This window comes from Phasianus colchicus, chromosome 6 (genome assembly GCF_987193195.1).
Source record: "Phasianus colchicus chromosome 6, bPhaCol1.hap1.1, whole genome shotgun sequence".
Classification (NCBI taxonomy): domain Eukaryota; kingdom Metazoa; phylum Chordata; class Aves; order Galliformes; family Phasianidae; genus Phasianus; species Phasianus colchicus.
Window position 1 is genome coordinate 40190694 of NC_143441.1, and position 23979 is coordinate 40214672.

A 23979-nucleotide genomic window follows, 5' to 3' on the forward strand; every position below is an offset into this window, starting at 1 on the left:
TGCTTTTTCTTTTTTTTTTTTCTTTCAAACAGCTGCCCATTATTAATCACCCTACCCACATTTCCCAGAAGACTAAGAAAAGTATGCCATGAAAGATTTCTAAAAATCTGCTTGCAGGGCTGAAAAGCACTCAACAACAGCCTTTGAGGCAGTGGCTTTGAAGTCAGCCCGATGGACGAACAATTTTTGACATTTGGCTGCTGGCGTGTGGCCACGTACACTGAGGGGCTGGAGTTTTCCAAAATGCTGCATTCCTGAGTCGCCAAGACTACAATCGGAGGTCGCGGAGTCTGTAAAAATTATTATTTCTGTTCAAAGCCATCATCTGTTTAATATAAATGAGAGATTTAATGAAGTTCCAAATTGTAGACTTATCTTCCCTCGTTTGATAAGCACTGGGGAGATTTACTGCATCGGAGGGTCAACACAATTACAATTGGAGGCACGTCAAGCTGCAGGAGAATAATAAACTTGCAGTGCAAGTGAATTAGACTCAATAAGGTTTAAATCGTGAAATGAGGATTTGTTTTATTAGTTTTTTTAAATTGCAGATTACAGCTGACAGCTTTACTGAAAAGTGAATTAAACAATATTTGTAGTAAAGAAATCTAAGGCAAATTCAAAAAGAGTAGGAACACTAAATTTTGACAGACTGGGGAAAAAAATACAGAGATTTTACTGCTTGAGAGCTTAGATTTGCATAATAAATATATTAAATGATAAACTAACCTTTATTTTACTGCCTTTAAATAAGGTATGAAAATATAAAGTGCTTTGGGATTTATTCTGCCTGTGCTATATTGATGTAACAAGTGTCCAGTGTTTCATGAGCCGTATCACATGTTGTTTTTCATGTGACAATCCATCAAATTTCAGACTCATTTATAGGAAGGTCGTAAGAGATTTTCAGAAAGATACTCCCAAGAAAAGATCTCAGAATCAGAGAAATATGTAGAAATATAAATTTGATGGAGTATGTACAGGATAAATACAACCAGTAGAAGAGCACCGTGTTCAAATGGCTGTACTATGCAAAGTAAATCATGTATTTTACCATTTTCAGGAGGAAAACTTTTCCCATTTCTAATTAGCATCATAAAAAGACATGTTCAAACAAAGGAATAGACAGCCAACTACAAAAATATTTTACAAAAGATCCAGTGCCTTTCATAAAATAACAAAAATCAGACAGGAATTACACAAGTGACATGCACCAAAAAAATCTTTTCCTTGCACTGTCAATAGAAAGTCTATGTAAGAAAAAACACATTTAATTTGGAAAGTGTGCTGTGGGCAAGACAAAAAGATCAACAATCCAAAGTAAGATTACAGCTGAAATAAAGAACTGCTCCTCCTAATGCATTTCTAATAAAGGCCTAGAATTAAACATTCCAGCTTTTTTTCATAGCTGATACTAGTGTTAGTCAGTATAATTTAATTGAACTGATAATGACTTGATAATACAAACAAAGACATATAAGTGCCTGACCTTCATTAAAGACTCAGCTAGGAAACAAACCAGGAAGCAAACTCACCCCTAATATGTTTTATCAGCAGCCACCTTAGCAGCAGCACTGCTTGGTACAAGAGTTCAGAATCAAGGACTAGTTGAGGTCGGACAGATCCTCTGAAACCATCTAGTCCAGCCTCTTGCTCCAAGCTATGCTCAGTAAGAGCAGGTTGCTCTGGGACTTTTTCAGCTGGGTTCTGTATACCTCCAAGACTCAACAACCTCTCCGAGCAATGTGTGCCAGTGCTTGATTGCTACTGCAATAGAAGACATGTTTAAAGAGTTTTCAGTTTGTACTCTTAGTCTTTTATCCTGGCACTGGGTACCACACAGAAGAACCTAGATGAGACTTCTTTACTCCCCCCATCATGGATTCACAGACACTAATAAGATCCCCCCCAAGCCTCCTCAACTCGAGGCTGCAGTTTTTTTCCTCTGTGTCCTAGCATTTATCTGTAATAAACGATCACATTAGTCAAAATACAAGAAAACCTTACATGCTGCAGATTGCCTGTATTCCTTTTCTCTCCATTCTCTTAAAATAAAACTAGAAATAACATTCTTTTTCTTCTTCTTCTTTTTTTTTTTTTAATAGAAAAGGTCTTCACCCTGGCCTTTTGTCATTCAGATAAGAACCAGCTGTTAGCTAAAGCACTATCTGTACTAACTAGCCCAGCTGTTGCTTATCTAGATGATAAAAGGACTACTAATGCAGTCCCTTTTAGTTAAACACCACCATCCATCCTATCTGAAGTTATGCACATAAATATTAAAAAAAAAAGTTTACATGCAAGAACATTGCCAAAATATTCAAAGCATAAACAAACTTTTTCTTTTTTTCTTTTATTTTAAAGAAAAGAAACAATAATTGTACTCTCTCTTTCATTTGGAGAGTCAGTTATCCAAATGCAGGCATGAAAGCATTACGGGTTTTAAGAACCCAGTATACAAATTTGCTAAAATTTATGTCGCATCCAGGATTCTGAAGCTTTTTCTGTCACACAGAATCATTCTTCAGGCTTTTTTTATCCTTTCTTCTCTGCGTACTGTGGCTGATACGATATCCAAAATGCTTCAATTTTCTTTTGCAACAGATAATTTTACATTACTACTAACCAATATTAACTATGGTTGAGTTCCACATTATGGAGAAACTTTGCAAGATGGGAAAATGCAGGCAATAGCCACTAAGAGATCAGTTTTGACTTATAAGAACAAACAGGAATTATTAAATGTGAATTGAATTAGTATAATGTTTCTAAGAAGTGTTGCATTCTTGTGATAAAACTAAAAGTGCGGCTTCGCAAAATGCAGTTAGATGGTAAGTTACTGAGGAGGAACCTGGGTCAACATGGAGCTTATAAACTGACAGGGGTAACAAATGGTTAAGGGAGACAAACAATAATTCATACTAAATGGGCACAGGTTCAGCAGAATGGAAGACACAATGACACGATGAAATAAGTAAACATATTTATATTTCACTCACTATTTTTTTTTTATAATTATTCTCTGGAATTCACACACCAAAAAGACTGCTAGAAGACTCTAACCTGACTGTTAACAAACACTGTATTAGAAACTCAAGTACAATGTGCCACAATTTTTAAAAACCCACCAAAACAGCCCAAGAAATTAAGAGACAGGTTAATGATTTTAAGCAGCACCCTTCATAGGATACTCAGACTGAAAATAAAATGTTCTTCAGGGACTTCAGGCATGTACCCAGGGAATCAGTGGCACTACTCAACAGCAAATGAGCAAAAGAGGTTCTGAGGGATGAACCCGTAGTAGGGAAGCTCAGTGATTTCTGTGTATCTGTCATTATTGTCAAAGATACCAGGAAGATTTCTATACCCCAGCCTTTGTAGCAAATAAGACAAAGAACCAAGGTCAAGCAGAAGAAAACACCCAGGAAACATGAGACCAAATGGCTAGGTGAGAAGTTAACATGTCACCCAGGTTGGATGGCATTCTCCCAGGAGCCCTGAAGGAGCACATGTGAAATTGCATAACTGCCAGCAAAAATGTACATTCTATTAAGAATGGCCATGGTGGCAGAGGACTGGTGGTTGCCCATACACCTGGAAGTGATCTTGGGAACTACAGACCCAGGAGCCTGGCCCACAGGATTAAATGGTGGGATCTACAGTAAAGAGTAAAATCATTGAGAATGGCTGACACAAGTTTGTGAGGTGGCAATGCTAGTCTGTCAGAGGAAATCCTGCCTCACTGACATGCTGGAGTTGCACAAAGATGCCAGTAAGCTCTCCAAGTTCTCTCAGGCAATAAAACAGACATAATACATTTGCATTTTCCAAAAGCTTTTCCCATAGCTTCATATCAAAGGCTTTAAAGAAAGTAATTTTTCATGGAACTGGACTAGGTTTTCATTTGCTGAATCAAAATCTGGCTAAAGGATTGGAAACACAAATCAGTCTTCAGGATGGAGAAGAGTCAGCTGTAGACTCCCCCAGGGTTCCGGGCTGGGAACAGCTTAAATTGATGAGCAGCTTTATCAGTGACCTGGATAAGGGGCTAAACAGTGAAATTGGTGTTTGAAGAAGATATTAAAGATTTTTTTATAGTTAAATGAAGTCCAGAACGACTTCACAAAACTAATCCAGTGAGGAAAAACAAATAAACAAAAAAAGCATATGAATTTAAAAGTAAGTAAGTAATGCATTAAAAGAAAAAAATGATGCTGAATGTTTTATACTGGAAAGAATAGATGTTTGCTTATTTCTTTTGTTTTTCTTTTTGTAATGAAACCACTCACTTGAACAGTCCCTCGCACTAATCTGCCAATTTACTTAAGCAGTTGATTAGGTGATAAGGTCCTTATATGGTCTGGATTGATGACTTTCTCCACTTCAAGGTACACTCTTTTTTCAACTCAGCAACTGGAGCAAAGATGAACAGACATGCAGAAAAAAAATTGGAGATCTGCAAATCGTTTGCAAATCTTTTTTTTGGGGCAGGTTTGGCATGACATTATTTCTGTCAAAAAGGTGAGACAGACGAGAAAAACCCTTGAAATCTCCCATTTTGTGGAAAATGGTGATGTGCTCTCTTTTAATGGTACACAAGTGCTGACTGTGTGTGACATGAACAGAGTGCCTCTAAGCAATCTGCGCCTCTAAGCTGTCCAGGTTGAAGGACTGAAAAGAGCAGGATTCCGAAAGTAACAATTACCTTTATTTTCTTGAATCAGCACATACTGCCAGCAGCTGCACTCATCTGGCTGACAGTCATGCCTAAGCGCTGCGTACGCATTACGGTGATACAGCCAGCAGCTGTTTGCCCATACAGGCTAATTGTCATAATATCACTAATTAAATGAACACACTGCAAGGAGCTCAAGTGTTTCTCCTTAAATCTTAGGCTCCTCAGTAATAAAAATAAAAATAAAAATCAACAATGAGTTAAAGACCCAAAAAGCTGATGGCTACATCCTCTGAAAACAGACCGGTTACATATTGGCCATATGTGGTTATCAAGTCAACACAATTGCTATTCTTCTTTTTTTTTTTTTTTTTTTTTGGCCACTGTCCACACAACTTTGGAAATATAACTTATAATTATCTTATATCTAATATAACTTCTCTGCTTATATAGGAAAGTTTAAGTATCAACCCACAACGGTAATCACAGAGGGCTAGGCTGGAAGTTGTAAACATAGATTTGAATAGATTTGAAAGGGAGTAGATGGAACCTTAGATATATCCAAATCCCATGCTAAATGTTAGAAAAATGTTTTTGTTATACTAATCTAACAACATTCATCACATACTCACTGTGTGATTTGTTCTGGAGTGGCTGAGATATTAAATAAAGCTTTGCAACTTTTATAATAGCGGAGTTTACAGAGGAAACTATATTACTGTGCTCTATTTAGATGCAATGCATACCAAAAAAATTCTAATCCACAGCTTTAGCTTGGAGTTCATTCATAGATACCACTCACTCCATGCTTTTATCAATATTTACCACAAGACAGTTCACTTGAAAACCTGGATAGGTTATACTGTGTCTCCTGGTGAGTCAATGAAAACCCTTTGACAGGCAACCTTTCAGTTCAGTAAAACCACAACAGCATAAAAATGCTTTCTACCTTCTGGGAAGTTTGTGGTCTCTTTTGAGTTTACAGTTATGTCAGAGATGATGATGTAAACAATCCCCTCACTACATCTCTGAAGACAAGATAATATGGTTAGGGTGTTTATGTATGCTTTCATTGTTACAATAATTGCTTTGGAAGTCTATAGCATGAGAACCGTGAAGCTGCATGAGAATAATGCTGGCACAAAAAAAGGAGCATCAGAGGCAGCTGCACTACCTTCTGAAATAGTTTCTCGAGCTAACTATGGAAGCCTAAAGACTTTCTGACCAAAAAATAAGCAGCTCACCTACAGCAGAAGGGAGGTGGCTGTCCCTGCCTTTCCCAGCCAGCACCCGGAGGCTGAGCCTTCCCTCCTTTCTAGACAAGAATCAAACTACAAGAGGAATTAAGGACACGTGAAATTTTTTGGTCTGAGCAGAAACACAAAGGGACAATGCTCTGTAGGACTACAATGTCAAACCAATTATCCCCTCCTCACAATGCTTAGGGCTGATTATGAAAAATGAACATTAAAAATAGAAGAACTTAGTATTCATACAACTTTCTTAAAATCCTATTCAAACTCTCTCTTACTCAAGAGAAAAGATGAGTTGCCCATCTTTCTCAAAAAACTTGAGTTCATTTTGCAAATGCAAAACAAATACTGGACTGGAAACCTCTCAGGAAAAAGACAAGCAGGGCATTTTTTTCTTTTTCTTTTTTCTTTTTTTTTTTTTCTGTTTGTTTGTTTGTTTTTTGTTTTGTTTTGTTTTAAATCAGCAAATGTTTTTATCATCCAGACACTGGACATAATTCTTTCTTGCATTGGCATCATCACCCTTTGTACAGATTCCACAAGCTAAATTCCCCTCCAGAGATGCTTGGGGTTGGTCCATGGCAGGGCAAAGAACTCCAGGAGGCAGAGGCCTGACCTTGGGCTGCGGTGCGGCACTGACCATGTCACTGGAATGGAATGAAATAAACAATTCTGTCGACAAAGCACTAAAGGGAATATAATCGGGCTCCGTTCCACTTAACTGTGGTTCTGCAAGACTAACGAGAGTGTAAGCTATTTATTTTTGTCAGTCACATGGGCACATACAATCCTGAATCAACACAGAAAAGGAATCAATTAAACAGGATCTTTATTATTGTTATTTTCGGGTGACACTTTTGGAGAACAAAAAAGAGAGGCATACCCATATGAAATACCAGGTAAAATAAAGAGTGTGTAAAAAGTGTATAAATTTAAAAATTTCCTTTTGTCTTTGAGGAAAGAAAGTAAAAACCCTTTTCTGAAGAACAAGGTAGTGAAATGTGTGACAGGATCTGCCTGTATGATACTTTTCCTCCTAACCTGCAAGCTCTTGAATTTGCCTCTGGACAGATGCCACAGTTTTTGGATTTTTTTTACTGATATTAAACATCTTCACAAAGACTGTACACTAATCTGGTAGCAGTTACAGGAATATTCTATTAGAACACCTTATGTACCAGAGCGTCTAAGAAATCAAAACTGCTGAGCTAAGCACAATTTAGACAGACGTGGCCAACATGTGATGCTCCCTGGGAAAACAACCATCACTGCAAGTCTCAGCCACACTGTGCTGTTCTCCATAGGGGTCTCAGTCTACAGATTATCTGGGGGCTGAACTACTTGAGCATTATGCTCATATATGATCTTCATGTAATATACGTAAATAATATTAACATAGTTTATCAATCTTATATAAGAATATCTAAAGTTTAAATCCTTACAATTCCTAAAAAAGGAATTAGGGTTTAATTCCCAAATGGCGAGAAAAATTTCTCTTTGCTTTGCATTTTACTGAAGTCTGGGCCTGCAAGGCTTTCAGAAAACATTCTTCAATAGAGGCAGCTCAGCAGGTAAATAGTTTTATGTTCATGCAGCTTGTGACTTCAGCATATTAAAATACACAAACAGTATTTACATCATATTTCCCTTGGCTGAATGGAATGACAGCAAGTATTCCTGAGAATAAATGGTTACCGAGAAATTATTTAATAAAGATTATCACTGTACCAATAATTGCACATCCACACTTTTCCAAATCATGATGGCTCATCTTGCTATCTTATAAAGGTGTTAGGAAATGCACAAAACCACTAAGATAGACAGATACAGTTTCCCACCCTTCTGCTGATACAAATCCATCTCAGTCTATGTAAATCTGATTCTAAAATCATTTCCTTCATTCAGAGCACAAATACTGTAAGCCATGCCACTTTTGCCAAATGATTTCTGCAAAAAAAATTGTGTAAATATCAAACAGATGTAGGGCAGAAGATTATTCTTAATGTGAATGTTCAGCAATACAACCAGATTTAAGGAGCTGCTCCATTATGTTTATAAATATTGTCTAGATACATTTGTTCTAGAAGACTTTAATTAAAATTAGAAAGAACACATTCTGTGCCCTTTCTAGAAGAAAAAAATTAAACACAGAAATAGACTAAAATATTTCTTCCTATGTAGAAACATACAAAATACACCTGAAATTGGCTTGAAATAAGAAAGTCTCCAACTGAGAGAATCTATACCCTCTGGAGTTCAGAACTCTTGCTAACACAGGACGTTACCAAATATTAAAAGGTCAGAATTCTATCAACACCAGGTGAGGAACCAGTGAGCATCCAAACTGGTTTTCCAGCCGTGTGTGTTGATGTATTAAAGCTACATATAAGCACTCAGTCAGGAAAAGCTTAATACTTTTAGAGAAACTGGTGTCTTTTTCAAAAAAGAAAGCTGTTTTTCAAATAAGAAGCTATGAATGGGAATTTTTTTGAAGATCGATTTTACACATTAAAACGTAAACCCTGCCCTTTTCCCCTAGGCAAGATCTGCAATACTAAACCAATTTGTTCTTTTCCTTGTGCTCAAGGAAAAGAAAAATTCCCGAGAAGATCTTACTGGTGTTAGCAAGAGTGAATGAATGACTTCAGATGCCTTAAGAACAGATGTCTCCCTGATCTGCCATTCAGCCGCATCTTATTTAACTCAGTACATTTCTCTAATGCATCAAAATCATTTTGAAGTCTAGCTCAGTCCTACACAGCATCTGCAGCCTTTCTCAGTATCATATGTCCACATATTTCTACTAGATAATGTTGTTTACAATAATCTAGAAGATAAAACTTATACAAATCACAAAAGCATTTGAAAACATCAACACATTAAGACAGAACTGGAGAAGACAAAAGCTGCAAAGAATATCAGAAAAAGATTCACCACTGAGCCCTGACTTTAGTGTCTAGTACTTCTCTGCAATGAAGGCTAAGATACAACATGTTGAAAATCAGAAATAACAGAATTATTTGCATCTGGTTTTGAAGAATCTTTAAATGGAACTTCTAATTGCTTAGATAAAATGTAGTAATGAAATATATGAGCTTTACTTTTCATTTTAAAAAATTCAAAGTGACAAAGAAGCAAGTCAATTGACACTAAGTCTATAAATGAAAGATTCAATAGACCTGCATTAAAACCTTCAAAGAACAAAAATCACATAAGCAGTGGGATCCAATTACAAAATCAATATAGTTTTATTCAGTGTTTCCTGTTATCCATTGATGAAAATACTCAAAAGAAAAACTTCATTGATCTGGTAATAAGGTTAACATGTCTAACACTGAAATTCAGATCATTCTGTAATTCTCTCTTTAGCTCCTCAAATATTATTTTCCTAGTCTCAGAAGAAACAGGACATCTCCTATAAAGAGAAATAACTTAGAAGAAGTTAAAAATCCCAACCCCAATATCAGAAGTGTATTACCTCATTGCATTTACTTATTCGCCTTGCCACAATAAGCTGAATCATTCCTCGTTTGTTTCCTTCAGTGGACATGGATCTTCTTAAAGTTTCCATAGCATCTTGATTTGTTTTGCCTAGTAATGATTCTCCATTTACTGCTATTAGTTGATCGTTCACTCGAAGCCTGCCATCCTAGAAAGGGAAAAGTTATCACCAGTCACACAAAATATGCTATACAGAAGTGTAGTCTGATGGAGAGAGGGGAAAAAACGAAAAAGAATCAAACAACTATACTAAGCCCTTTACAGCCAAGTGGACACTCGTGTTACAGCTCCTATTGCAGTTCATTGTAGGAAATGTCTATTCCAACCATTCACAGATTTGCACTTGAAGCCATTACCATAATCTGTTTGAGTAAATATCATTCTAACTGTACTGTACCAAGATGCTTGTGTCCTCCCTAGGATCTTTAAAGGCTGTTAAAATCATCCAGTACTAAACAAGACTTTTTGTAGAAATCGAAATGTTACCTCCAATGGCACAATTCAAAAATGTTAGTTAAAGAGCAATCTCATTTTTGTACACGTGGTTATTTTCAATAATAATGGAAAACAGAGGAAGACAAAGCACAGAGATGTTCCTTCTTACCTTGGATGCTGCTCCACCATTAATGATGGACTTGACAAAGATTCCTAAATCGGCATGATTTTCTTTTGACCGATTCCCTTTGACACTCACACCAAGTCCAGCTGATCCAGAGTCATTAAGTGGAACTTCAAATGTCAGGAATTCCCTGGTGCCATCAGGTGTGAGAACAAGCTCTTCTTCTTCTGCTTTCTGTCAGGAAGATTAACATGGGATTACAGAAGAGCATTTCTCCTTGGGAATTCTCTTCCTTCCACAGCTATTAGCATTTTAAAAAATGCTTTCAACTGCAATGACACAATATTTTCCACAGTAATTATTCGAAGCAACATGAACAAATAGTGTATTTTCAATCACCTCCAGCTGATGCCTAGAATCAGAAATATCTTATGTTTGTGTCTAAGTGCTTCTCTGTCTAGTAAAATAATTGAATAGTATGTCATTACTGAATGTGTCATTAATGCCAACACACATAAACTATCTTATTAGCCAAAAAAGCCATATCTGAAATATTTTGTGATTTGACTACATACAGAATTTTTAAAATATCATCATAATCCATGGTATCTTTGTGATTCATAGGGAGAAACTACTTGCAAGAAAATTAAATTCAAAAATTATTCAGTCCCCTCATTTTGTTTAAAACTAGCTGTATTAGGAAAAACAGAAAATTACACAGCTGAGATCTGAACAGCACATCTCTGTTATTGCCAGGCTTAGCGTCAAATCCAGTTCAGCATGCCAATTTTCCCATCTTTTCTGGCTCTTCCCTTCTCCTCCGTCATCCTACCCACATCTTCGGTTCTTTACTGCTCTCCACACTGTTTCAGCTTCACTAGGACAATCCCAGATTTTGAACACCTGGAATTATAATCACGGCCCAGCCAGTGCCCTTGGCAAGGAGCTGTCAGGAAACCTCAGTGCCCCCAGAAGCCACGAAGGCTAGGTGAGTGCCCTCTCGCTTCACTTCTTGCCGAACTGGTGGCCCAGCAAATGCCTTGGAAATAGGTTGGAGCAGGGTCCCTGGGAAGCCCCAGAAGAGCAGAGGCACTTGTGGGGGCAGCAGGTGTGGACACAGTACTCAGAAGAGATGATGGAGAGACCAAGTGTACTGTTCGTTTCTCACCCATGTGAAGAAGCAAGAATAAGACAATGTTCACCAGAATGTTCAGCAGTCAGTAGTTCGTCTCTAGAAGAATTAGTCTGTCCAATATTTTCATAATCTTGGTGAATAAGATTTACTAAAATCACCTCTCTTTTTTATTCTGATTTTACACCCATTTTTCCCATGTCACTCTCATCTCTTTGCAAAACTCGCTCCTGTTTCTCTCTACTCTCAGACAGCAGAAGCAGGACAGGATGCACCACAAGTTAACTTTTGCTTGCTGAGCCATCTCTGTCTCTAAGATCTGAGGAAATGCAAAGCTGACAGGCTCTTCTGAAATCCAAACACAGACTACTGCAGAGATGGATGTGAAAGCCATGTGGAGTACAGCAGACTGAGATTATCAGTTTGGGCAAAGCATGCTAGTTTTGTCACCACTGACCTAGAAATGCAATGCGAAAATGTCATATGGGAAGGAAGTCAGATTGTTGAGAGCACTGGAACAGCCAGGGGAAGGAAAATAGGAGCTCTGTCTTTTCCCATTTGGTTAAAAGCATGAGCCTTAACGTGTTCACCAGCTCTTTGCACTGCATTACATACACACATATAACCATCTCTTGGTTACAACAAAGCGTAATACAAACTTAACATTCCCCTCTCCAAGTGCCAGATCAGCTTGCTTATGAATCACAATAAACACATCTCTTGGCTGTGCAAATCAGCATTATCTGTGCTCACCATCAGGAGTAGAAATGTCTGCTGTGTCCATGGAAAAAATATTGGATTTAAAACATAATCTTCAGGTTTTGGCAAAAACTGCAACCCTAATTTTCCTGTTTGAATCACAAAAGCACTAGCTGCAAGATACAACTGAGATGCACTTTTTGTCAGGTAGCTGCAGAATAAAGCAATCTGAGACAGAAACATACTACTACTATTAATTGTTTTGTAAAACCGATTGCTTTCATTTTCCTTAACAAATAATAGCAGGACAAAAAGCTAGGGAGTCAAAAGGGAGATAAAGCCAAGGCAGGATGCATGGGTACTCAAAACCACACAAGGCCATTAAATTATTCTTCACTACTGTTATTATAAATTTACAATCAATTCTCCCTTCCTCAATGTTTTCTAACTCTCTAAAAAGTACACAAGCATCTCAGCCACTTTCCAGTGTAGGCCACTGGACTGCTTCTCCTCACGCTCTGTCAGCTACGCTTCTCCATGCTCATGGGCCCATTGGAGCACCTCCATCAGTGTCCCCAATGAATGGACTAATGGCCTCGGTGCTTCTCCTCACTGAGCCCAAAGAGCTGCTCTGTCAGCTCAGTCCCGCTCCTAACGTGGTTCTTCCGTTGTCCATTTTCTACAGACTTAAACAAGGAAACAATTCAATGCCGACACAGAGCTGCAGACACCTGAGTGTGGAGATGCCCCACCACTTCTGCACATTGGAGAAAAATATGGCATTTGAAAAGTGAACCTTTAGGATCCAAGAACTATGGATATGAAAGTACAGACTCATAACATTTGTGCCACATCACAGTACCAAAGAAGGCCTACGTGTATGTCAGACATTGAACACAAACTGTATTTCATGCAAAGCATGGGAAAGGACTATATATTTGTCAGAAACATTGAGGTGTGAATAAAGGGAACCATTTTCTGAGAAATGAGCAGTGAGATTTGCCTGACACTTTGATATTTTGAACCAAAAGTCGTGATAAATATATAAATAAATGAATAAATATACAAATATATTAAGGTTGACCGAATCCTTTTTAACTGAAGTGCTTTACACTACAGAAATACTAAATAGGCACTGATTCTCTCCAATAATTAAATATCTACCTCCGTAAAAAAAAATTTACATCAAAATTGTACTGCATGATAAGAATATAAATGCAACAAACCACAGAAATTCTCCAATACATCCATGAAACAGAATAAAAATGCACAGAAATCTAAAATGCATCATTTAAAAATTTACACTGAGAACACAATCACTTCCTAATTGCAATAACTTCCATTTGATCTTGATATACTCTAAATTAACATCTTAACTGTGTCAATCAAACACCTCAACACTATTTTCATGATTAGTTGATCTGTGGGAGAAATTTATTGCTTCATATACCTTGACAGACCAGAAGTAAACATGCAAGCAAATTTATGTACTATGAACCCTCAGCAACAAAACTCAACTCCCTTGAGATTTTTCACACACTACATCCAAAACAATTAACAGCAGAACAATATTCTGTTCAGACAGAGTCTGCTGAGGAAAAGGTCATCTGAAATGACTTCAGCTGGATGAATGAAGCTGCTCAAGTATGTAATTTGTAATAAAAATTCGATTGGTGATAATTTATGTAGGTGACTCTTTTTTTTGCTTCAAATTCATACTTAGCATCAATTTATGCTAAATGACATTGAAGATACATTTTTCACTTTTTAAATGCAATGTAAATATAACGTAAATTTAAAGATAAACTTACTGACTAGAACAAAATGATGGCAATGTTTGGAGATGATATGCAGAGATTAAAGAAAGATAAAGGGAGGGAAAATATATTACCCTTCCATATAAAATCAGTTGCAGATCACATTATAAAATCTGATATAATTTTATAAATAACATTAAAATGGACTTTGACAGCAACAGTGTAATACACTTATTGCATCTTGTTAGCAACAGCATCTACTACTGTCCTCTTATGCTTTAAAAGCTACAAAGAAATTTCATGCTTGGGACTTCTTCCCATTATAAAATCTCATCGGGGTTCAGCTGGTGAATAAACAGCATGAGATGGGTGAAAAAAGAAAGCTAACAAAAAAGAAAAACCTCCTCCCACCTAATGGGGGAAGCAATTTTCAATCAAGCTGAGACAGGTTTTAAAGTGGCTCGCTGCAGCTACAAATCCGGCTGCATTCTCTACAGAGAAGTTCATTCTCTTGCAAGTTTAGACATGCAGACTTCTCAGCAGCTGCTGAGCCACAGAAACTCATCTGCAAGTTACTTTGTGATTACATAGAGAGAAAAGAAAGAAGTCAATCATGGGACTCCTTGCAAAAAACAGCGCACTGCTGTTTTCACTCACAGAAGCCAGTAACAGAGCTGTATCCCACACTCAGAGGTAACTATCTTTCAGTTATGTATACAACACAAATGGAACATTTGCAGGGCTTCTGTATAAACACCTACATGGCTGTACAAAAGCAAACACATCTTTCTTATGTGATGATTATATCGATGTGATAGATTAAGTAACTAGAGCACAAACCCCACTAAATAACTCTAATGACCCCATCAGTACTATCCATTTGACCCGCCCCTAAATCTTGCTGTGTCCAGTCACACTGCAGCCCTAAGCCTATTAGCCTCTGCTTAATTTTTATTTTGTTATCATATCCACCTTACAAGTGTGTCATTCTTTTTTGATTTGAAGTTTGAATTTTCATGGACCTCCAAGAGCTCACCAGGCCTAAGAAATGTATGTTATAAAAGGAATGGAATATGCAAAATCACAGATGTATTCATTTGGTTCCAATAATGGACAGCCAGACTAAAGTCACAGCCTTTCCCTCGATATTTTAAATCTTTAGAGGATCTTAATACAGTATTCATTGTTTATTTCTTTCTAAAAGGGTACCTGTGAAAATAAGAAATCATAAATCCTATATGTTAGAATAGGATTAGGATAAGACAGTAAAATCTGTCTCAGTACTCTTAGAACAGAAGAAAATTCTTATTTTGAAATTAACATTGTATACGCAGGAGAAAGAAGATGTCATTTAGGTATTACACAGATGTTCTTGACCTCAGAGATGGCTCTAATTTTTTTGTCCTTCAGGTTAAATAGGTGACATTGGTGTCACATCAGGTAATCTTCTGAACTGAAATACACCAAAATGTGATGAAACTCACCTTTATCATATGTTATCACATATAAAAACATCAACATGTATATCGAGCAGCCCTAAGGAACCAAAACAACATCTCCATTGATCAGCAGCTGTTTTGTGGGGGGCAACGTTTGGTCCTTTTAAAAATGCAGGTGTATTTATTACTGCTAGAGGTACCGAAAACAGAGCAGCGTAGGTGGCCCGGAACACACCTCTCTGACTTCAGTTGAGGCCCCTCTGGAGGAGGAATAACTGAGAGCTGATACACCCTGGTATGGTTAGGCACCACAGACAGATATAACAGCAGATTATTTCGATTTCAAACTGGACCTCCAGCAGAGAAATGCATTCCTCCTGATCGGAGAGCAACACGTGCATTCCATGCTTCCATCCCAGTTTCCCCCTGAAATGCTACAGGACCTTTTTCCTTCCTTTTATTATTTTAAATCAAACAACCATGTCCTGTATTACAGGTTGTAAGAGTCCAAAGCATCCACTTACCTAGATTATAAAAAGATAATAGGGCATAAGCCAAATAATCAACTAAAATCCTTGCGCTTGCTTTCTTTTTCTAACTCTTCCTAGGTTAAGTATTTTAATATCTCCCATATGTTAGATAAACACTAATGAATCTTATTTGCATGTATACACTGAGACTCATTATTCATATTAGCTAAGTTAATATGTCACATCTGGCAAATACTGCACTCTTGTTCAAATCAAACAGCAGCTGCTAAATATCAAAAACTATATTTGAATTCTAAGATTTTAAGGGAAATGTGGTCTGCTTTAATTTTAATCCCATCAAGGAAAAGATTTTTGCATATTATATGTGGATTAACTTTGGTACGTCCCTACACACAGAAATGCTAGCTCATGAAAATACTGCAAAACAGGCTTGTTATATTTCCAGTTATGTCCATTTTAAGGATTTAATTTAGTATCAAAAACATGTTCCATATTCTAAAAATGTCTGCAGTTTAATGCTTTTGATGGATTAAAAAATGGTTTAGGAAAAAAATTAATTTTTTTCCGAAGCACAAAAAATTCTAGCATGTGATTTTCATTTAGCGTGAAAATCAAAGCTCTGCAAAAGCCCATGTTTAAGTGTATCCACATGTTTGTTATTTATCTATATAAGAACACCATTGCTTGTCTACACTAACATTATTCTTCCTAATGCTAACATTGTGATCTGGGGTGTTGTAGGAACTGTCTTAAGCAGACAAAATTCTATGTTTAAAATCAACTGATCACACCACTAAAAATATTTCATTCATTATACATTACATTTACCATAATGACTATCATCTATCATTTAAGATCAAAATAAGCCACTCCAAATTGCTTCTACTCAAACTTTATGCTCCAACTGTATGCTCTGAGACAAATACACAATTGTAATGCTAGCCTCTCTCTTTTTCTTTATTATTATTATTTAATTATTTATTTTTACGGACGCTTATCCTGGAGAAATGAAAACCAAGGGATTAGACACACAGCAGGTGTCTGCTTTGCCAAAGAAGTCTATAAATCTACAGCTCTCTGTACTATCCCTTGTCCCAGAAAAACTTCAATGCACAAAACACTAATGACACAGCTCTCTAAAAATCTTTATACTTCTCTCCTTGGGCTACTGGCTGTGTAAGACCTGAAAGACTAAAGAAACAGATAGAGTGTCTGGGAAAGCCAGACAGAATAACAAAGTTGAAAGCAACACAATGGCTTTGCAGAAGTTGTACTGGGCACTGGGAGTGCCCCACATCTCACTCCTACTTCTGCTAGAGGCTTTCAGGCAACCGTGGCAAACCAGTTCATCTCACTGCTTTTCCCAGGATTTAACAGCAAGAAAGAATTAACACCAAGCATCTAAAGGCAACAGTGCAGTAAAGTAAGCTTTGTACATAACCAGTGAGTTTTCAGAGGAATTTTAAGCAATGACATGAACTGTGTGCTCACCCAAGTTAAGTCGAGTGTTTGGAAGAACCCATGATTACACTGCCTGTGCTAGCAGATGACCAGCCAAAGGACCTGGGGCCCCCTTTCAGTCCCCATCCTATATCTCTTGTTCAAACTGTAAATACCTCATACAGTCAGCTTCTCATTATCCAAAATAACTGAGGCTGGCAGGTAGGAAACAGCACAATCATGGTAAATAATAATGGGCACATAGTGGGGCTTCAGGGTGATTCTGCAAGCTTCTGAGGAAACCTGGTATAGAACCTTGGTGTAAGAGATGCTTTGGCTTGCAAGAAACTGGCATGAAACTGCCCAGCAAGTTTCCTAAATCTAAGCTTTGAGATACTGACTACAGCTGCACTGCACTCCCAGCTCTCTCAGAAGAAAGTGAGTCTGTGTGGGTGCTTCTTACTCTGTGCCACATTCACACTTAGCCCAGCTAAGTCTCATGGGGACAACAGAGACAAAGCTATGAGACGCAGGGTCCGTCCCAAGCACAGCGTAACACAGAAATGCTGATGGGTCACCCTTGATCATTCTGGGAATTCAAACTATTCAAAGAGCATTCATATGCACAGTCACTGAACTATGATATTAATTATTCACAAGTTATGCCTCCATTCTGTTCACTAATGCCCCCAGAGCATGCTATCGAATCATAGAGTTCCTCCTACTCTAAACACATTATCCTGCAGAAGATTACACATTTGTTTCTTCCATTTGATCTGCTTCTTATCTCACAACTTTATGAAAAGCAGAACCTGAAACCATTCAAAACAGCACACCATATTGCATTGTAATCACCCTTCTGTCTCACACCACTGCAATAAAAAAGATACAAAAACAACCAGCATCAGTTATTTGTAGTACTCCTAAGCATCGTGAAAGTAATAGCAGCATCACTTCTACATTTGATCAAATCATTTTGTATCTCATTATATCAGCACTGCCACTAGTGTGGGCCAGTCTGGCTGAATGTGAAATCTTGGCTCAATTTTTAGAAGGTTGGATCACCTATTGCAGCAGTGAAAATTGAAGCTTTCCCATACTGCTGTGTGCAGTGATCATGAAATGGAGTCTGAGTCCTAATTTTTAACTTCTTTAGTAACAGACAATGTCCTGTAGAAAATACTTATACACATATATGGTAATTGTGATTTCTCTAGAACTATGCTTACATGAAAGTTAACTTGCCAGTTTGAATTCAGAAAACAAACAGTGAATGACAATTGTAAAAGCAAAATATTACTGAAACACTATTGACTTTCAAAGAATATGGGGGAAAAATTAATTGGCAGATGTTTTACATAGCATAATTAACAGTTCATTTGAATGCTCTGTAACAAGATTAAGATAATTATGCTTGGAAACAGAAATGTAATAATGATAAATTACTGGTTTTCATATTACGGTCATTCTCCTACATTCCAAATAATCACCATGTTCAGAAATAGGTGCATCTGTTCTGTTTTGTCATCAGCTATACCAAGGGTTATAACTAGTGCCTGGGCAAAGCAGAGCTTTCGAATGAGATACATTAGATTTGCACCAGGACTAAACCAAATGCCTGTTCTATTCATCTGCAAAGAGAAAATAAAAATATCCATCCAGTTCTCACTAGGGCACACTTACTGGACAGAGCTGAAGATTCATTAACAATCTGAATTTTTTATGGCTAACTGAAGAGCAAAGCTTAGATTCTCTGAGCTTAGCACGTTAAACAAACCCCCCAGTTATGGAAGTTCATCAATGAGAATACATGAAGGTGTATTCTGCGAAGGTGTACAAAATATAAAGTTATATGCTTTCTTGGAAGGGCAGTTAATTAAGTAATAAGCCACTCAATGATACGTATAAATTAAGGAGGAGACCAATTGTCAAGGTTTTCTTTTACTGTATGCATGAAGATTTTAAGTACTGCGTTCAAGTGCCACAATATTAGTATAAATCATTTCAAACGAGCAGTTTCATGAATGCAATCCCTCGGTGTTAATAACACACTGATAAATTAGGCTTCATATTCTTGCATCTATATATAAATTTTATTTCAGGCTTTCCATTTTCAGGGTTGTTGGGTTTTATTTTTCATCTTTATTTTCAAAGTTGCATTTTTCTCCTTTTTCCCTACAAAGACATAGCCATTAAAAAAACAACCCTACAGCCATTTTCCCTTTAAATTAGAAGCAGATTTTTGTACTTCACCTCTCTCATTTCTATAGCTTCACTGCTTTCATCACACTTTTCTATCCTTTTTTTTTTTTTTTTTGCTTTGCTTTCTACTAAATCAAGTCCTTGACTCTTGGAGTCTAAAACCTCACAACTAACAGCACAAAGATCAGAGCACACACAGAAACAGAAATTGCAAGATAGAAATCTCAAAGACCTGAAAATTAGACAGAGGATGAATAAACAGAGATAGAGGCAGACGGGAGGAAAATAAAGTAATGAAAAGCACTTTTAAAAATAAAAATAAATTAAAAAAGAAAACAAGTGTGTGACTGCATTATTAATGTGCAGCTGAGGGAATTCAGTTCTGCAGCAAGGCTGTATCACACCTATCCAAAGGAAAGAAGATTGGAAGGGAGGAGGTAAGAGCAAAAGCATTTTAAACACTCACTGACACCTTTCACATTTAGTCTATGTTTTTATTTTCACCCAGAAGGGGGAAATTTTAAGACATTTACTGTTCCTACTGTTGGTCACTATTGCTTTTCGCTTTCTTTTAAAACAAAGGTCTCACTCCATAATGAAAGAAAACAAAACATTATGCAAAAAAATATTTTTGTATTGACCATCTTTCTTGTTTCATTCCTTCACTGTATGTCTCTGCATGTTTCCCAATTCACTTCCTTATTTCTAAGGCTTGTTTGAGCTTTCTGGCTGATTCAAGCACAGTTTTTCAGCAATCCCTAGCTACTCATATGCTCCCTGTTGCTCCTGCATAATCTCCTTCTTATTGAGAAATGTATGGCTCACACCTATGGATGAGAAATGAGAGTGCCTTTCTTCCTTTGGACTTGTCTTAGAAGAGGCAGGGAAGTTGGAACAGAAAACGGCAGAGAAAGGATTTCACCATAGACTTTGTTACAAAATGTTAAGTTTGCAACAGATAAGCAATTACTTTATATAAATACCCAATAGGCAATCTGCCTAATCTCAGGGAGATTTTGTGGCAGAATTTCAACGTAACTCCTAAAAGCAGACACTTTTATATGGCCGCACCCACAAATTGTTTTCTATTGTATTCAATTACAGGCAGAAATGCTATCCTGGGCTTTGATCTTTGATCTCCTCACATATCAGCAGTACATGTTAAGAAACTAAGAAGATAAGAAACACACAAGCATTGTAAAGATGTACTAAAAAGATACTGTGAGGCACGTCAGACAGAACGATATACCTACAGTCGTGCAAAGCCCTTATGCAGATGAGTTTCAGACTGGAGGATGTGTAAGGAAAACATAAGGTGGAGAATAAAAGCTGCCTTCAACCCAAATGCTCATTCTGCCAGTTACATTGCATTGGACTAAAACACTGATAATGCCAACCTGTATAGACTCTAAACTGTGATGACTGTTAAATCTCTTTTCCTAAACTTGATTTAATCTGAGATACTATCTCACCATCACTGGCAGTGCATTCCAATTCATCTAGAGTTGCTTCTTCTGTTTTTCAGAAGCTTTTCTAACTAATTTCAAATCTCAGCACGAACCCATGTAATTTCTCTATAACCTGATTTAATATTTAATTTTGAAATAGGTACCTAATTGAATGGAGCTTCTTGAAGTGCATTCTTAACTCAGATGTGGCATACATTTAAGGTACATTTCTTGTAATACCCTATGGTAATATTTCATAAAATCTTTTATTTCAGTAAACAGTTTTGCATGTTAGTATGTTAGTATAATCTGTACTAAAACTGAGTCTTTCCCACTGACTAAAGAGATATATAAACAGTAAACAGCCTCATTGACACAACACATGCAACCTGTTACAATCTTCAAAGGGTTACACTTGATACTACTTCCCTATAATTTCTTTAAAATAACTAAGAAATCCTAGTTTGGTGTGAAGGTCAATTCAGACTTACATTAAAAGTGCTTAATTGTATGATTCTGTATCTCAAGTCTTGGTCATATAATCATTTTTTAAACAATTAAGTTTCCAAAAGTAACACAAACTAAGAGGTTACTATTACCATTTCAACTTTAGGTCTTTGTATATAAAAAGATGTAATTTCAAATAGTGTTTGAACATACCTAATAATTGAATCGTACATGATATTCAAACAGTATTTGAAATAACATTAAAAATGCATTTAAAATGTAAAGCTAGAGAGAGCCATCTACAGTATATAATGTGAAAGGAGGATTTGTGAAACTTTGATGGAGAAGTGCCATATCAGTTTAAAAACATTTGTGAGTCTTCCAGTATGGAAAAGACAAAGCTCTTACCGTTTCCTTTGGAATTTGTGACTGGCTTTGTTCTGCATTCTAAAGGAAGTAAAAAAAATAAATAAGAACACAGCTATATACGACATAAACTATCTATTAGTAGGGGGATAAGCAAAGAGGTCTAATTCTGACATGAAGTGCTAAGAGAAAAATGAAGGGCATTCATCACGCTGATTCAATCTTTTTCTAAATTAGCACTAAATGAGAAGTGAACAAAAATAACCTTCAGCAATCTGAGGTCAGCACACCTGGCTTAATCTGGTTATGAAGAAGGTGGCTATCTAGCTAAGGAAGGATCACAACTGCTCGCACCATTGTCTGGCTAGTGGAATATCTTGAATGTTCTCCCTGGCATTTCTCTTCTACTCTGAGGGCTTCAGAGAATGACCTCAGCAATCCAGATGAAGCCTTCCAAATATTTTAATTAAATATCTGTTTTAAAAAACATCCATTCACATTTTAGCAAGGGATTTCCCTCTGTCATAAGTTGAATGAACCAGAATAACAGGACTGGGTATCCAAAGACAGGAGGGTGCTTTTAGCATACCATAGGTGGAACCCTCTTGTACTTTGCATTTATGTCTTAGGGCATATAAGGCAAACATGGATCATTGGGAAACCATTCTGCATTCTTCAAAAATTCTGGAAGCACACATAAGGAATACTGCTCTTCTAAGGCCATGCCCACCCATATGAAAATCCCTTTAAACACTCAGGGGTCACCTTGCTGCTGGCTGGATGATCACTTTCAGGCTAACCAGATATTCTTCCATAATGAAAACCAAGAATTTTTTGGATTTTTTTGCTTTGGAGTCTTGCAGAAGATTGAAATTTTTAAACACAAGAAAATGTAGTGGTAAAATGTTAATGCAAACACTCACTTAGCTTTAATCTACAGTCAACAACCAATAAAACAAAAGATGAAGGAGGCAAATGCTAGGAACACATAAAGGACCTACAAGAAGCAATGGACACATTAGGCTGCAGGATATGGGGGACTAACTGCAGGCCCATCTCTCTTTGCTAACATTGAGAATTTATTTAGCATAAAAGTTGAGTAGCCCAAACCAATACCTCGGTGGATTCAACAGTACCAAGCTCTACAAAAATATATCACAGGAAGTTAACTTTAGGTTTGTGAGGTTGATGACAGTCTAGTGAGTTAAACTTAATTACAGTACTCCTCACCCCTTTCATAATGGAAGGGGGCAAGGGGATGAGATATTAATGAGAAAATCTCACAGTGATGTGGTCAAACACTAAGATATTAGATATTTGGCGTTAGGTAACACTGAAAGTAATAAAATGCCTGGTATTCTGAAGAAGCATAACTAACTGGTTTTCCAGATCTCACTGTTGGGGGTGGAGTCCGGCCAATCTGATTTTATACACTGTGGCCACATTTTAATCACTTTTACTATTATCTGTATTATAGAAGCTGCTACACTGAATGGTGGTTCTCCATCACACTCACAGCTCTCAATGCGACAACACAAAATCCCATACTAACCTCAATGGGCTCGGTTTAACATTCCTATAAGTTTTATATACAACTACACATTTTTGTAAGTTCCTTCCAGACAATAATGGCAACATGCATCAAAGACATTAAACTCACAACTCTCCTGAAAGTTTATTATCTTCATTTTACTTATAAAGAAACCCGAGGATAAATAACTTTTCAAAAGTCGTTCATGTAGCCAAAGCCCAAAACATAAAATTTAAACACCTCTTTTATTGGGATTACTATCTGTACAAATGTTGGCAAATATAAAATGGTTTTAACAGAGTGCTGCTCAGCAAGGAACAGCAAGCCCAGCACTTTATAGGATGGATAATATGAAATAACACGATTTTATGCTTACAGTTTCTGAGACATATCTCATTAAGGCAAAATTTAATGCATACAAATGTAGAATATGTGACAGAAATAGAGGAAGGATGGAAAGATAAAGAAGGTTTGTATGGAAAAAAGATGAACCAACATGCTTTCAGATCCCCTCCCTCATCCAATATTAATTTTCTTTTATCTTCTACATAAAGCTAGTAAAAGTCAATGAGAGGAGCTGTCTGAAAAGATGTTTTTCTTTTAAGGTTATTTCTTACCAGAGAATAAAGAACAGCCCTTATGATGGGTTTTAGTTCAACACCTTCCCCAGCAATTCTGCTTATGCTCGTTGACAGCTGTCAGCAGAGCATACCTAACATTTCTTCAAGTCAAAATGCAAACAAACACATCTTTATGCAACAGAGGATCATCACACCCATATACTGTCAGATCCTCACAGTGCAATTTGTTCAACTGGAGCTGCAGAAATGTACAGCAGGTCAGATCTGACCCTCTGACTGAAGAGCCCACCTGACATAGAGATCTGGTTTCTCTAGTCTGATGTCTGCCAAAATAGCTCAGAGTATCACCTAAGCAGCAGTAGGCAGGCTACCGAGGTTAAACTCACTTAAAGCATCTAATTTCATGTTATTTTTAGACCTAAATCAAGTATTACTATGGTTAAATACCTGCCATACTC

General features: G+C 37.0%; 1 protein-coding gene across 16 annotated transcripts in view; it reads right to left on the bottom strand.

Moving 5' to 3' along the window:
• Window positions 1–23979, bottom strand: part of PARD3 (par-3 family cell polarity regulator) — a 429965-nt gene that overhangs the window by 169244 nt on the left and 236742 nt on the right. For 12 of the 16 annotated variants that reach the window (XM_031616026.2, XM_090143083.1, XM_031616024.2 and 9 more), the window contains 3 exons: window positions 21452–21490; window positions 10034–10222; window positions 9407–9577 (listed from right to left, as the gene is read on the bottom strand). In XM_031616026.2, the coding sequence (XP_031471886.2) occupies window positions 9407–9577; window positions 10034–10222; window positions 21452–21490 (399 nt within the window). The remainder of the gene's footprint in view (window positions 1–9406; window positions 9578–10033; window positions 10223–21451; window positions 21491–23979) is intronic. The other 4 variants (XM_090143087.1, XM_031616028.2, XM_090143091.1 and 1 more) reach the window with 1 other exon arrangement.